The sequence below is a fragment of the Spinacia oleracea genome, chromosome 1 (genome assembly GCF_020520425.1).
Source record: "Spinacia oleracea cultivar Varoflay chromosome 1, BTI_SOV_V1, whole genome shotgun sequence".
NCBI lineage: Eukaryota > Viridiplantae > Streptophyta > Magnoliopsida > Caryophyllales > Amaranthaceae > Spinacia > Spinacia oleracea.
In genome coordinates, this window is record NC_079487.1 from 74,535,582 (window position 1) to 74,552,572 (window position 16,991).

The following is a 16,991-nucleotide window of genomic DNA, read 5'->3' on the forward strand; positions in this document are numbered from 1 at the left end:
TAAGTCAATTCTAGTCCCTTAAACTCTTTACCGGTCAAACCGGGTCGAGTATTCCGGGACGGAGGGAGTATTCTATTGCTAGTATACCATTTAAATGGTATTCCTAGTATATACTTCGTATAAAGACATCCTCCGTAAAGTGAGGAGGGAGTAAAACGTGACAAAGATAAAAGATTGAAAGTCATGTTCATCTTGAGTATTAAAAAAACAAATTGTTCATCTTGAGTAGACAAAATACACGTGTCATGCCATCACTGGTTGACGACTAAGAAAGCTCCTGGCTCTTGGGTGTTTATTTTCTCTTTCCTCTGAAGTCTGAACCCCTTTACTCGTTAGAAGGAGAAACACGCATAACCAAAACTTTTTCAATAAGATTCCCTCAAATTTTCCAATTAAATTCATAGGTTTTGGGGGTTGATGTTGTCAAATTGATGAATTTCCAACATTACTGTCGGTAATTTTGCTTCTCCCCAATTTCTCTCTCCCTTTCCTTTTTAGGGTTCATGTATCTGTTTTACTTTGATTTGAATTTTTAATCTTTAATCTAACAATCAACGTTCCGTAGATTTTTAGGGTTTATGCTATATTTGTTGATTTTTATATGGGGTATTCTTTCTGGTAGTGAAAGTTAAGTTTTTAAGTTTTACCCATTTCGTGTCGCAGCTCAATTTGATTGTTTTTTATTAATTGACATTGCAAGAGCTGCTAATTTTGATTTGGTATGTGAAAAAATTTATATTGGAGCTTTTATAGGCTCTACCCGTTTCGTAGCTGGAAGTCTTCCACACCCGGGTTATGAGATTAATTTTGGTGAATTAAATTGCAAGAGTTGCTAGTTTTGATTTGGTATGTAAAACTAGTGGGAATTGGAGCCTTTTAAGCTCTACCCATTTCATATTGAATGTCTTGTACCTGGGATTTTGGGATTAATTCTTATCGGTTGACATTGCGATATTTGCTAATATTAGTGGTAATTGGAGCTTTTTAAGCTTCCCTAATTTCCTAGCAGAGGGATTATTTTCTATTAGCCGGCATTGCAAGAGTTGTTAACTTTGATATGGTATTTTGAATTAGTGGGATTCTTTCCTGGGTTGCACTCACCGTCGTATGATCTCACTGACTTGGAGTTTATCATGTGAATATAGACACTGTCATATTTTAGCTTCTATTTATTTGTGTGAAGGCTTAAGCTTTGATTTTTTTGCTTCCAGTATATACAATTTCATATGGGTATTGTGATCTTGTCCATTGCTGAGAGTTGTATCGGTTAAGTCAATGAGTTCAACTGTTTCGACATCTCAAGGATTTGTTCCATCATCGAGGTTTGGTGCTTATGAATTCACGGATCCTGGAGCTGCTGATCCTTTTGGTCGTGCGGAGCCTCAGAACAATGATACTGACGATGCAGAATTGTTGAGTGTGTCTTGGAATCAGGATTATACATGTTTCGCTGCAGGTACTAGTCGTGGTTTCCGGATTTATAATTGTGACCCTTTTAAGGAAACTTTCAGGCGAGATCTGAAAAATGGAGGTTTTGGAATCGTTGAGATGCTCTTTCGTTGCAATATTTTAGCACTGGTTGGTGGTGGGATTGATTCCCAATATTCTCCTAATAAAGTTATGATATGGGATGATCATCAAAGTCGGTGCATTGGTGAGTTTTCTTTCAGGTCAGAGGTTCGTTCTGTGAAGTTGAGAAGGGACCGCATTGTCGTTGTCTTGGAGCACAAGGTTTATGTTTATAACTTCTTGGATTTGAAACTGCTTCATCAGATTGAGACTTTGGCAAATCCTAGGGGGCTGTGTTGCCTCTCACACCATGTAAATACATTCGTCCTAGCTTGCCCTGGTCGTCGCAGAGGGCAGGTCAGGGTTGAACATTTTGGACTCCATGTGACAAAGATCATAAATGCCCATGAATCTCGCCTGGCATGCTTCGCATTGACATTGGATGGACTGATTCTTGCAACAGCTAGTACAAAGGGAACACTTGTAAGAATTTTCAATACAATGGATGGAACTTGTTTGCAAGAGGTACTCCTTCCTTCCTAGAATAGGGGTATTTAAGGCCGTGCACCAAAAGTTAACTAGTTATTGTTGTGGTTTTCAAAAATTTTGAGTTCGTATTTTGAATTGCCAAATAATTGTTTTATTGGTATTTGAAGTGACAGACAATAAAATTAAAGAAATTTTTTGATGGAATAATATGGAATAGATGGAATAATTTACTTGTAAAATTCTATTTGGAAACTTGCAAGCTCGGTATTTACTCTTTGTTTTATTAGAGTCATTTATTCCGAATTATCTTTTATGCAATTCTCTAAACTGAAATGCTAATTGAAGAAAGATGTAAAGTTGTAAGCTATTTTTGGGATTACGTGATTGGAGCCATGCTTTCCTTGCTTTTGTATGTTTGGGTTCTGAGGACTGCTTCCAGATGTAGCTACCATGTATACTCTTCCTTCAAAGAGAGAATTTCCCTGCTTCTTCCTTAGACCTTGTGTTTGTCCATGTGTGCATTCCTATACAAACATAACCCCGTTAGTCAAAATGTAGGTTTACTTGTATGTGGCCAAAGTTCTGCAGGAGATAAATGTTTTGTTGTGAGAATGTCCTGAATGGGGAGTCCAATTTCATATTAGAGTAGGGGAAGTTTAAGTTGTAATGATCTTTTGTCTTGATTGCTTGATCAGCTGATTCTCACCTCCCCTTCACCCAGAAGTCAGAACGTGGCTTTATGTCATATAACTAAGACTTTTGTTAAGTTGAGAAAAGCTATATCAAATTTGTGAAGTTTAAAACCAAGGTCAACTCAACTTGGGAACTAGCAAGCCTAATATTTTGATGGACGACTTGATGTTATGTAAATTGAATCTAAGCTCAACTTGACGTCAGCTCAGAGTTACATGAGCTTCACGGTTTCATAATGGAATTCTTAATCCATTATTTTACAAGAAGTCTAGAGCCGTAGGTTATTAGTCTTTTTCTATATATACTATTAGTATTATTGTTATATTGTATTACTGTTTTAGTTAGGAAAATCAGTGAGATATCATTTGGACTATGTGCTTTATGGAGAAAATAATGGAAGCTTGAGACCGAGCACTTATTGACTCTGTTTGGCGGGCGATTAACGGTTGGTTGTTTGTATTAGGTGGTTTGGCTAGCTAGTTGAATTAGCTATTTGTTAAAGTGTTTGGTAAATTAGTTGTTTGTGTAAAGTAAGTTAGTTGTTTGTGTAAAGTTTTTGGTAAATTAGTTGTATGTGTAAAGTGCTTGGTAAATTAGATACTTGTGAAAAGTGTTTGGTTAATTAGCCGTCTCTGTAAAATGTTTGATAACTAGTTCTTAGTTGTTTGATGTGTAAAATAACCATTATGGACATTGACATAGATTTATAGAATGATCTAGGTTGGTAAGTGTTGTGATTTTAGACAATATTAGGACAAAGTTTTTGTTCAAATTTCTAATGTAAAAGCTCCTATATTGATCTTTTCATCCCAAAACTTTCTTCCAATCCTCTCTAAACCAAACACTCCCATTAGCTTTTTGCAATGGTCAAACCTCTAATTCACTTCAAAAAGTTCTTTTTTCTCCAAACCTCTCATAACCAAACACCTAAATTATCAACTTAACATAATTGTGCAAATTGATTTGATCCAATTGGTGGTAAAATTTTCCAATTTAAAAATATTCAGTTAAAAGTTTTTTTTTTTTTTTTTTTTTTTTTTTTTTTGTGTGTGTGATAATTTAAGTTACCTTTTGAAGAGATATATTGGAAGTTTGAAGTTGCAAAGCTATAAGTAGCATTTTATAATCTTTAGTTTAGAATTTTTTTGTTTTTCTTTTTGCAGAACATAAATAGTTCAGATTGTATCTTAACCAACTTTTCTTTAAAGTAATATGAAAATTCACTTAATATTAAAGGTATACTTTTTATAAAGTTTGCAAAACGAAATATTGTTCTAAAATGTTATTTCCTCGTGCAAGACCCTACGGTCATTTTAATACCTCTCTCTTCGCACTACCCAAAAGTGAAGGTCTTACACTCTCTCACATTCAATTAGAAATGTCTTCACTATCTTTTATCACATCTATTTTTCAATAAATAATACTTACTATCTCATTTAACATCTACTTTTCAAATAAATTAGGGGTCGTTTGGTTAAACAAATTAGAATGGATTGGAATACCATGGTGGTATGGAGTGAAAATCCCTTACCAATATGGATTTGTTTGGTTAAACAATGGAATGGGTTCTCTATCCTATTTCTATTGTTTGGTTTCCTCTTGGAATGAATTTTGTTTTATGTATCTAATTAAGTGTTTTATTAAAACAAAATATTTTTTTCAAAATAATACTTGCATATATAATTTTAGTTTTTCTCCCCACTAACCGTTTCATACAAAATTATCCTATATAAAAATAAAGTAATTTTTTTTGAAACAATTTATTTAATAAAAAATAAAAATAGAAGTTAGGCAAATCCTTGTTTTCTTCCAAACACATAGCCGACAATTCATTTGTCAAACATCATTAGAGCAGCTGTGCAGATCGTTGTCGAAGTTTGAAAGAACTCCGTTTCAGTGAGGTGTACCATTTCTCTCAAATCTCCAAAATAAAAATCTGACATCTTTTTAACAAGACATAATCACGCTGGAGAAGATGATGGGCATAGGTGAGGATTCGAATGTGATGGGTCGTCGGAGTCAGAGGTGGTGGGCAGTCAGTCGTGGATTCGGAGGTGGTTGTCAATTGGGCGCCGATCAATTTTGGATGTCTCCTCCCTCACATCTCTCTTTTTTGAGTTAGGGTTTGTATCTTGAGGGGAATGGATTGTGAAACTTTGGGGTGAGAGGTGGGTATGGGATTCCAAGGGGATGGGAAGGAGTTAGAACCCCTCTGGTATGAGAAGCCTCAACCAAGCAATAAAATGGATGGAATAGGGTTTAACTCCATTCCATCCCATTCCAATATACCCAACCAAACACCCCCTTAATTAATATTTGATAACTAAAACAGCAACTTATCTCCTAAAATTTTGTGCGAAGGAGTAAAAGATATCGAGTTTCTTGAGTCGTGCTTCAGGTGAACTCAATTTGCCTCGCTCGGGTTTCGAGACTAGTTCAAGAACATGTTGAGTTTGTTTTGATCAAGGTTTGATACAACTGATCAAGTATTTCTTGTATGATTCATAAGCTATATCACTCGATTGATCACCCATTACCCACTGTTTAGTACTCCGTATAACTTTATTGCATTTAAATTGCCCCCCCCCCCCCCCCCCCCCAACCCCCCCCAAACAAAAACAAACAAAATAAAAAGAACACGGTAATTTATACTTTCTCCGCTCCCTTAAAATTGCAACACTTCCCTACTTTTGGGATGTTTCTAAATAGTTGCAACATTTGCATATTTAGGGATGCTTATTTGGGTGCAAGTGGGTGAATAAATAGAAATGTGCTTGTTATTTTTGTGATTGCATGGTTAACATCCAACTTTCCTTTTCCCTCCTCTTGTCTTAATAAAAATGTAAAACCCAAGTGCTGCATTTTAGGGAAACGGAGGAAGTATTTATTTTTGTTCATATAACTTCATGTGGACCCACAACTGATTAAGGCTCGGTTTATTTAATATATGCATGTTCCACCTCTTCTGTACTTGTATTGCTGCCTATGATAGCTTTATGTGATTTTGTTTGATTCTCTGTAGGTACGAAGAGGGACGGAAAAGGCTGATATATATGGTCTTGCCTTTTCTCAAAATGTTCAGTGGCTGGCTGTATCAAGTGACAGGGGTACTATCCATATTTTCAATCTAAGAGTCCGTGTAGTTGGTGAAGTTGAATCAGCTCAACCTAGTTCTACTCCAGGACTATTGGATCAGAATTCTTCATCTTCTCTTGAGCCCCTCGTTGCTCAGAATGTCGGTGCTAATCCGGGTTTATCTCTCCCTTTTGTGAAAGGTAAGAAAATATAACCTACTATAATAGGCGATAGTGATTATTATATTTACTACATAGTACTAATTAACAGATTTGCATTGACGTTGGAGGACCAATGATTCTAGCATGAAGAAAGTCTTAAGTTCCATTTTTTGTTGGCGTGTGTATTGGAGGGGGGGGGGGTGGGGAAAATCTTCACCTGGTTGTGGGCTCAATGGAACATCCAAAGAGGGAAAATCCTTGCTTCTGGCCCTTTTTAAGAACTATGTACTGCGAAAATATTGTAAAACATAAGAAACTTATCTGTGTTTGAAATTCTAGAGTATCAACTTGTATTGATTATCAGGTAATCGCTTGTTTTAAAGATAGAAAGAGTGAAGTTTTGGGAGAAATTGAACGATAGCTTTTTATGGTATCATTTGATGTAATTGTTTAAACTTCGGTCTGTTAACATGGGGATAAAGGAAGGAAGGAAGGAAAGAGACAGGGCGATGGGGGGATGGATGAACTTCCATTTCCCACCGAATCTTTTAATTACATTTTTTAAATGTTCATCTTCCTTCTTTCAATTCTATCCAAGCTATGCCATCCCGTAGCTATATGTTTTTGGTTCAGACAAGAGTTTTTAGTGCGTCAACTGTTAAAGGATGTAGTAAGTTACCTTCATTGACCAACGATCTAATGTTCCTTGTTTGTTTTGGCAGGAGTACTACCAAAATATTTTAGTTCTGAATGGTCATTTGCGCGTTTCCACTTGCCTGAGAATACTCGATGCATTGTTGCATTTGGGTCTCACAACTCCGTCATTGTGGTCGGCTTGGATGGAAGGTATTTGTCAACTTTTTATTCTCTATTCTTGTTGATCTTATGAATGCCTTAAGATTTCAAGCGACTGATGACATAATTGAGTAGGTTGGGCTAAAAAGTGATTTTGAAAAGTATTGTTCTGAAATAATCTTGGTTGTCATCTTTGATGTAACATGTTATCAAAAATTATAGAAGAACATAGTAAATTTATAACTTAGTGCAACATGTATGACTGCTGCAAAGCCTAAAGTTTTACCTAGGTAGTGTGTCCACCTGGATGAAAGATATAATAAAGTCCCACCACTTCTCCTTGGGCATTCGAAAATATGGTTGTCCCTAAATGTTTCCGTCCGCTAGTGAAACATTCTTTGTTTCATTTTCACAATGTTAATCTCTTAGAAATCTATATGGCATCTGCTAGGTTTTTCTACTAGTGTTTGTTAATGAGCTCATCAGGTTAAGTAGATATATTTTCATTTGATTGTGAGATTTATGTTGTTTGTTCACGGCCAATTAGGTAGATAGATTGATACTACTCCCTCCGTCCCAATTTAATCGTTACACTTTCAATTTACGTCCCAATTTGATTGTCACATTTCCTTTTATGGCATGGGCCCTCTAATATTTTATTATCCAAAATTATGACCTCACATCCTCTCTTTTTCAATTAAAATATTCCACTATCTTCCACCACACTTACTTTTTTATTAAACTATAATAGATAAGCCTACAATAACTTATCGCATAAAATTCCGTGAAAAACTTAGTGCGACGATTAGATAGAGACGGAGGGGGTATAAAACTTGTCAAGGGAAACATATGGATGTACACAATTGAAAATGACAACATTTGAACCTATATTTTGCCGTACTATGCTCGTACAGTTCACTTCCCTTTCGTAACCTGTTTTTTTTTCTTTACTCTTATGTCTCATTTATGCCAATATATCTACTTCTCTCTTCACCAATAGAGAAAGACATGCAAAACATTAGTTTCGAGTCTCAAGCAAAAATAGGTTCTCTCACCTAATACCAATTTGTCCAAACTATAGTCCAAAAGCGATAGTCTAAAATGATTTTCAGGAGCTAGAAGTGACTCCTAACGTTATCGTTAGAAATTTTTTAAGTACTTAACTCTATGAAACAAAAATATCCTTACAAGAAAAACAAAAGAAACAAAGAAACAAACCTGATTTTTAGCGGGTTAAGTGAGGTGGTACCTGACGTGCGTCAAAAAAAGCATGGACTCAATAAAGTGATTATATGAAGTTGTTGGTCTGGAAATTCATAGTGTTTGGATTGGAGAGAGATTGGGAACCAAAGCAGTCTCTCAACTGTGTCACAAATTCAAATTTGTGGTGCTACAAACGTCTGGATTTGCTCAGCGCTTTCGTTGAAGTTATCCTTTGTTGAGATTTGCTATAGAAAAATTAGATTCGAATTTTGTGTTGAATTCAATAGAAAACAAGCGTGAATGAAGGGTTAGCAATAAAGGAAGTGAATGAAGGGTTAGCAACGAAGTAAGATAAAATGGAAGTAAACCTCACTTCCATTAGCCGGAAAAAACATTTCAATTAGTAATTGATTTTACCATATATGTAAGACATGTCACTTATTATGGCAACTGTTATGCCAAGTGGCAAAGGGCTAACTTTTGTGCTAACTAGTTGTTAACACGCACCATCCCCCATGTTAGCAAAAATCTATTTTGTGAAATTATAATCTATCTAAGTTACTATGTTTGTAGCCGCAATAGAAAATGCTTATGAAATTAGAAAAATGCACCTATATGGTAAACAACCATTCACTCTGTTAAAGGGAGAATATCCATTTAAAATCATCTTTGTATCAAATTAAACAAGCTAAGTCGAAACATCAAATTGAATAAAAATAAAAATAAAGGATCAATAACGATAATAAGCAATCTAGATTCAGATTTAGTTGTTAGTGAAGTAATTCATTCAAGAAACACTAACAATTTGTCACCTAATCTTAACGAGACTTTGAAGGCAACGCGACTATTACAATACCCGAGTAGATGGAGTTAATGATAAACCATTCTTGTAAATAAACTTTAAGATCATTACATTTGCGTGTAAACAAAAATAGAACTACCACTGCCTACAACCTTACATTAAGAGCCATAAATTTATGTGAACCATTTCTTCCTCTATAATCGGGATGCAAAATACAAAACAAAATTCATGTACAAAGACAAAAAGAATATATTCTTACAAGAAAAGACACTACATTCTTCTCCATTCACATGCGAGTCATCTTTTGCCAAACATGCACACCAAAAGAGCAGCTTAGCTAGCTTAGCTTCCTTAGCTTCCTCTACCTGCATGACTACGGAGAAGATACCTTCAATAAAAGATGGAGGTTGCCAATTTGTAAAAGGAAATAGCATAAGGAAATGAAGTGATTTACCCGACTTAATTAATACCTAAATATGATGTACGAAGTACGAGTATATATTACTACATCCAACTTTTCTTATGTAAACTCATGGGGTAGATCATGAAAAATAAATATATGCCATCATTTATCAGAGAGACTAATGAGATAGTCATATATAAATAACAACTATTCCTCCCCAAAGAAATAATCGCAATATTGTTTCAGCCCCTTAAGTTTAGCTAAGAGACATAAATTCACAAATAAACCCTTTGTAATAAAGTCTCCCATGCCCTATCCCCTCCCCCAAAGAAAAAACTATCATATTGCTTCAACCCCATGAAAAGACCCTTTGTAATCGAGTCACTCGTTCACGTACTCCCATGGCCTCCCCTATCCCACGTGTCCCCAAATTTCTAATTATTCCTCTCTTGCTAGTTAATTGGCATCCCTTACGTAGGAATATTTAGGGGACTCTAATCATGAATCATGAAGAACTACTATTTCGAGAAAGGTGATGACGTTTAACGTACATCTAAAATAGTATTTGATCATGTCAATTAAATTTTGAGGGTGTTGTCCTTAATTCCTTGTCTTCGGGCCATAAGATGTTGGTATTGCTACCAAGTAGGTTAAACAAGCAAAGATGCCTATGTAAATCCTTAACAAACCTCTCTCCTATTTGTTTTTCCTTTTCCTCACAACCAAATGTAAGCTTTGCTCCAATTAATAGACACTAACATGAACACATACACATACATATGTCTCAATAAAAACAACACTCAAAGAATAGGAAGACCCATGACATAAAATACTTACGAGAATATAATAATGTTGATAAAAAAAGTATAGTGCATCAATGGCTTTAATTCCATCGGTCTTGTGCAGCATTTGGGTGTAGAAATATCAGACATAGTTTTTTCTTGGCCTCGCCTGCATATCTCTGAATCATCATCGTCATCGGAATATTTCTCTTGACCTTTCTTTCTTGTTCTCTCTTTATCGTCACTTGCATTATGGTACGAAGCCAAGAAAAAGGTGAGAAGTCAATACATAAATAAATCCTCTTAAAGATTGTCACTCTTCTTCCTGAACCATTTTTTACAAGTATCTAGCTCATTTGAGTCAGAATTAATGGTGGTAGAAGATATGTTGTCAGAAACATGCAAATTATCATCGGCATCCGCGTTTAAAAGCTGGTAAGTCTTCATGATCTGTTTCTCACCAACATAGTTGTTCCTTTTGTTCCTTCTGATATATATGACAAAAGATAATATAATCTTGTTCAGTTTTCCAATAGTATATACATCAACCTTCTTTCTTTTTATTAAGTTGATGAAAAAACCTTCCAATTGAAGCAAAAACAGATGAAATCATACAAGAAATACGTAACACAAGAAAACATAAAAGACTTTATTCAAAAAGAAACTTACCTTATCTATGACATCAAATTCCTTGGCTCTTACTGCATCCATATAAAGTGGTCTTCTCATCACACCAGTAAACTAATGAATAACTTTTAGTGTAATGACAGCATGGAAAACAATGACATACTTAACCATTTCTTTATGCTTGGCCAATAGTTTCAGAAGACACCCCCGTTAATTACCTGCAATTGGATGAGATCAAATTTCCATACCAGCTCCAAGCATAAGATTTCATTCAATTAAAATTTGACAAGCATCGGCGTGGTACCTAAATATTTTCATGAGCTTACATCACATCTTGATATACGATCATATATACACTGAATTTATTTTTGGTGACCTAACTTAGACTTTGTCCAACTTTACACCGTGAAATAATCATAATCATCTAATACTAGATTTTGGATGCTATGGTAACAAATCATCCCGTGAAAACAAGATTGGAAGAAAGCATATGAGATTACCCAACAAAATACTGCCAAAAATCCTTTAATAAACAACTTTATTTATTTTGAAGGAGCCTTTAATAAGCAGCTAAAAATAAGTAAATGCGATGATAGTTACAAAGTAAATATGCATCTAACCATACTAAAAATTACCAAATTTCATTAGATTGTATAATTATTTTCAGATTGTGAATTGATCAACATGACATCGAGTTGCAGAGAACAATCCGAACTGAGGCAATCTTTCCGACAGTTTCATAGAGACAAATTGCCTCCCCGGCCAAAAATCCACCGATAAAACCATTACTACGTTGTCAGTAACTATTAAACTAATAATTAAGGAACAATTAGGAGTTCACCAATTAATATAAACTGGAAATAAACAGGTCCACCCAACTCATTAATATTAGGAGTTCACCAATTAATATAAACAAGCTCGAACCACCTAGTAGCAGTCTCACTTGAGAAGATGGACACTGAAACGGTGGAGGTTAGGGCCAGAAACAAGTACACTCAACTCATAGAAAACATACCACTTAACAAACAATTCAAAACCAACAGGTTCACCACGTAATGCATACTGCTACTACTGTGGCCACATAATGCATACTACATTACTACTACTTTGTCCAACACTAATCCCTCACAACTAATTAGTTCACTTCTCCTAAACAGCTTAAAGGGAAATATTTTCTAGACAATGGAAGTGGGAATAATTTGGGGACATCTCTTCACTGAGAAAGACATCTAGATAGGAGGTAGAGATGTTGACGGTGTTTGAGTGTTACGTGACTCCCTGTTTTTGTAATTTGGTCCGGTTAGATCGCTTTGAATATCATGTCAGATAAGAGCTGCTGCAGCTCGGCCATTGGTGGTACTCCCTCCGTTCCGAATTAGTTGTTACACTTTCCTTTTTCGTCCGTCCCAGATTAGTTGTTACACTTCTAAATTAGGAATTACCCCACAAATATTATATTGTCTCTCTCTTCCCACTAAATATTTTTGTCCTCACACTCTCTCCCATTCAATTAAAAAAAATACCCCACTAACTCCTATCACATCTACTTTTTCAATAAAATAACAATTGATAACCAAACAACCATTTTATTACCTAAAACTTTGTGAAAAGGTAAGTGTAACAACTAAATTGGGACGGAGGGAGTATGTATTTTAAGGGTATGTATTTTTAGTTCAATAAATTCCTTAAAGCTCAGATATCCGTCTGTTTATCTTATATGCACCCCCATTTCAGGATTTCATCAATCACGAAGCTAGTAAAGTAATTGATCTCTATGCTAAGAAGTGGTAATAAAAAAAATAAAAATAAAAACATATCTTATACTCCGTGTATAAATTACTTTGCAATTGAATTGATTCAATTTCAATTAAACAATTAACTTCTCACAAGATGAATCGATAAGTCATTCCCTTTAGCAAGGAAACCCTAAGTTTGACTTTCCACACTAATATCAAATCACAGCTCATCATTATCATTATCATTACCCCATTGCCTCAAAGAGGCTCCCGCGAGAAGTGGGGTAAGGGGGGGGGGGGGGTCGGACGTACGCAACCTTACCTCTGCAATTGCAGAGAGGTTATTTCCAATTGACCCAAATCACAGTTAAATTAAATAAATTTGAAACTCTAAATTTTCAGAAGGATAAAAAGAGCAAGGTGAATTACAACTAATATAATTTTGCGGAAAAAAGAAAACCACAGATAAATTAAATTAAACAAAAGATCACTAAGAATGAAGAAACCCAAAAAAATAAAACAACAATTCTACTCTCACAATTGGAAATTCGAAAAAAAAAAATAAGGCACGAATAATACCTTACCTTGAGCTTGGTTCAACAAACACAAAACCTAAGTTGGTTCTGGATCTAAAAGCACCAAGCTTCCATTGTTGTGAGCGTGGAGAAGAGAGAAGGAAATGTCGGATAGAGGAGAGAGAAAATGATTTTGACGAAGAAGAGGAGAGAAAAGGAAGACCATGAGATCAGAAAGAGCGTAAGGTGGACAACTATCGGTATATTTTTCAGAAAAGTGGGAAGGGTAGGGCTGTAATCCCACTATTCTTAAGAGAAATTGAATTTTTCATGAAGGAATGTAAGGGTGGGGCGGTAATCTCACTGTTCTTAAGAAAAATTTGAAGCTATCTCTTGCTTTTTAAAAAGGTTAGGATTTGACTTATTGGTTGTTTCAATCTAATATTCACTTATCCACTTTCTTGATTATTTCATTCTAGTAAATAGTAACCCAATCATGGTAGTAGTATTTACTCCTTCGGTAACATGTTTGTGCTTTCACCACATCTTTGTCCACCATCTTCCTATTCTCTTTTGCTGGCTCCAGGAGGAGCCAGTGCACCAAAGATAGTGCTAGATTAAAGATATTATCATCGCAGGCAACCAATCAACAACAATTTGTGATACCATGTCTTATTCCACTTTTTTGTTATCACCATTAATCTATTAACCCCTCCCCTACCGTCATCCGTAGCAGACAGTGCATGTGAATATGTAGATCCCCTTGACTTTAAAAACAGAGAATTGATGGTTTGTTGTGATAGCATCTACTAGTACAGAAATATCCATGATCGCTAATCATTGAGTTGTTTCGATACCTTTTTTAGCTTTCAGTGTCTCATATCTTTAATTCAGTTTTTGTATTTTAAGAGAATGTCACTTAATTTAATTTTTTCGTTCACTTAAAGATATATCTATATGTACAAGCGTTGGCCTTTTTTTTTTCGTGTTTGCTACTATTACTATTTAAACGTTGATATTGTCCTAGGGAGGGTATCTTTGCACTTCTGTTGGGATCTTTTATTATTTTGTGAATGATATAGGTTTGACCGGCACGTAGTTTTAAGAGTGAGATAAATTTATGAAAATAAGATGAATGTGGGGTACTAAGTTATTATTTATTGTAAGAAATTGATAATCATCATTCTTATTACCCCATTGCCTCAAAAAGGCTCCTGAGAGAAGCGGGGTAAGGGGGGGTCGGGTGTACGCAACATTACCCCTGCAATTGCAGAGAGGTTATTTCCAATTGACCCAAAAGCGATAACGGGACGACAAGGGGACTGGACGACCATCTTCTAATTCATTGAAATAAAGCGAAGAGGTTTTAAGAGCCATTTTGATTTAGTCCAGAAATTGATAATGAGTGAATATTTATTGTAGAAAAAAAAGTATGTTAGTAAGTATTATACAAGTGTTTGATGATATGTACAAATGAATTAGAAGGTTTATTTCTAGGCTCCTTAATGCTTGGCGACTTCTACTCTAGATTATTCTATAAACTTCCCACCCCCAAAGGAACAAGTAAATACTTCCTCCGTTTTTTTTTTTACTTGCACCATTTCATTTTATGGTATGTTTTTTTTTAGTGTGTTCTCACACTAAATACCCACTTTACCCTACTCACATTTCACATTAACCATTACTCCCTCCGTATTTAAATAGCAGATATACATGGCCGGACACATGTATTAAGGAAGAATATTTGAATGAAATAAAATAATGAAGCAAATGGGGTTGGGGTAAATATTTTAATCAAGTAAAATAAGTGGGTACCATTAAATTTTGGAGGGGTGTGGGGTGGAGGGTTTATGAAATTAATTGTTTAATGTGGTAGTGGGGTTGGAGTATTATTTAATTAGATAGAAAAGTTACTAAAAATAGGAAGTATATCTCCTTTTTAAATACGGCCGGAAATGGTAAGTGTATCTCCTATTTAAATACGGAGGGAGTATTAACTAACTTTTTGTCTATCTCTTTTGTTTGTTATCATATGGGCAATTTTGATATTTACAATTTTTCTTAATATTTGTGCCCGGCCCAAATGGTACAAGTAAAAAAAATGGAGGAAGTATATTGAATCTTCTAGAATTCTCTATACAAATTTATACAAGGATGTTTTTTGACTCATCCATGCTAGAACCATCCGGAAAAAACTAAGCTCAAATGCCTAAGAGCACTCTAGAATCTTCTAGAAGCATCACCGAAACTTTGCTGCACCATCGGGTATATGCGGCCTCAAAACCCAAATTTGTCCTATCCATTGACTTATTGGGCCAGAATATGTGGGACCACCAAAATTTCAGCCCAAACAAAGCCCTATAGGTCCACCAAACAACCCATTATAGAGTTGTTGTCAACTGGGTGTTCACTAGGTATTTTTGCCTTGTTCAAAATATTCCTCTATATAGGGGGAGGGCTGCTCCTTGCTGTTGCCATCCATGCACGCCCCCACGGCTCATGATGCTGCCTCCGCGGCTCCAGTCCCAGTGCGCTACGATGCACAGTGATGCACTCCGATGCCTTTGTTGCACCAAGCTCTCCTTTAGCTCTCATCTACTGTTAATGCCTTGATGGTTTTACTGTCGTACGCACACGAGTAGTGTAATTGGGTGCATCAAACAATCAACTCAGAGTATCGCTTACCTAAGAAACCGGTCGAACTATAAAACTTTCACCACCATATGATTTCCCTTCCCCGTATCTTCCAAGCGTGTTGGATGATATGGTACGCTGTCTGTTAAGGGGAAGGAGACGAATCATGCACGTCCCCAATGTTTCTGTACAGCCAGGCACCCGAGCTACTCATCCATTAGGGACTATATGAGTATGAATGTTGAAATTGCTTGTTTGGTTATTGCACTAGTAATTTGTCATTTACAGCATTTCAAAACCTTTTACTTGTTGGGACTATTTGCTTACTGTTTTCGCCATCTTCAAATTTCGCTTCGCAGTTTCTACAGGTGCAGCTTTGATCCCAACAATGGAGGGGAAATGTCACAGCTGGAATATGTTCGCTTTCTCAAAACTGATGGTAGTCCAACTATAAGCAAAAAGTAGATGGACATCAATGCCATTCCTTTGTATTTCAGTTGTCCATGGTTAAATTATCGTCTGTAGATATTGCTTTTAAGTATTTATGTTCGAAATTGGAACGTAAAAGCTCTTTGCTAATGCTGTATATATGTATGTTCCATTACATTTTATTGTTTCTTTACGTTCAGCTAATATGTAGAGCTGCTGACTGCAGCTTGTGAATACTGCATTCCACTAACTAATTCAGATTTGTTCTTTTTTGGCAATAAGTATAATCTTAACTTTGATTGAACACTTGGAAGAACGTTTTCGCCTTTCTTAAGTAGTTGCCAAAATTTTGATTTGCTGCTCTGTTACACAGCTTATTTCAGTGTTTCTTTTTATCCAAAGTTAGAAGGCACGTGAGCTAGTTAGGAAGTCGGGAAAAAAGTCGCCACCTTACTTAAATGATTGAAAGGTTACTATACGGATTTTTGGATTAGTCATTCACGTTATTATTTGTCTTCTGTTTTATCGGTAGAGGGGGAGGTTAATCCTCCATCCCATTCAATAGAGGATAGCACTATGAAGGATAGTGATGATCAATCACAACATATACCACAAAAGGATATGAACAGTGGCACTAAATCGGTTCTCAGTTTTAGGGAGGTGGTTGCATCCTCTTCCCAATGGTTTTCAGAAGCAAGGAAAATCATCTCCACTTCTAAGGAATGGGATGATAGTGAAGAAATAGTTTAGCTGTTCAGTTTAGCTGTTCAGTTTAGCAAAGCAACGTTGGATAAGTCAAGAACTCCATGGAAGATGACTTTAATGGCAAGTGTCTAGGTCTGAATGTTAGATCAGGTTTCATGGAGCAACGTGTTCGTGCGATGTGGAGACCTAAGGGAGTAAGGGAGCTTGCAGTCGGAAACTTTGAACCTATTTCCAACTCAATCATCGATGAATATATGTGCGACAGTGAGGGGGGCCGCCACCACCGTCGTCGGAACTTCAGGAGCCAATGAATTTGCTGGAGACCCTTCAACAAAGGGAGGTTCAACTTCAGCGTCAACAGATCAGACGAAGGTTGGAATTGATGATTCCAACATCGCTAAGGCCATCAATTCGACCACCATTAACCGGAGCA

The 16,991-nt window shown here is 35.9% G+C and overlaps 1 protein-coding gene across 1 annotated transcript; it reads left to right on the forward strand.

Moving 5' to 3' along the window:
* Positions 1 to 281: 281 nt before the first annotated feature.
* On the forward strand, positions 282 to 16,134 carry LOC110803598 (autophagy-related protein 18c). The gene is made up of 5 exons (XM_022009125.2): positions 282 to 454; positions 1,212 to 2,034; positions 5,714 to 5,966; positions 6,650 to 6,773; positions 15,784 to 16,134. Exons 2-5 carry the CDS (start codon positions 1,276 to 1,278, stop codon positions 15,887 to 15,889), a joined length of 1,242 nt encoding a protein of 413 aa, XP_021864817.1. The 5' UTR covers positions 282 to 454; positions 1,212 to 1,275; the 3' UTR covers positions 15,890 to 16,134.
* Positions 16,135 to 16,991: the final 857 nt, after the last annotated feature.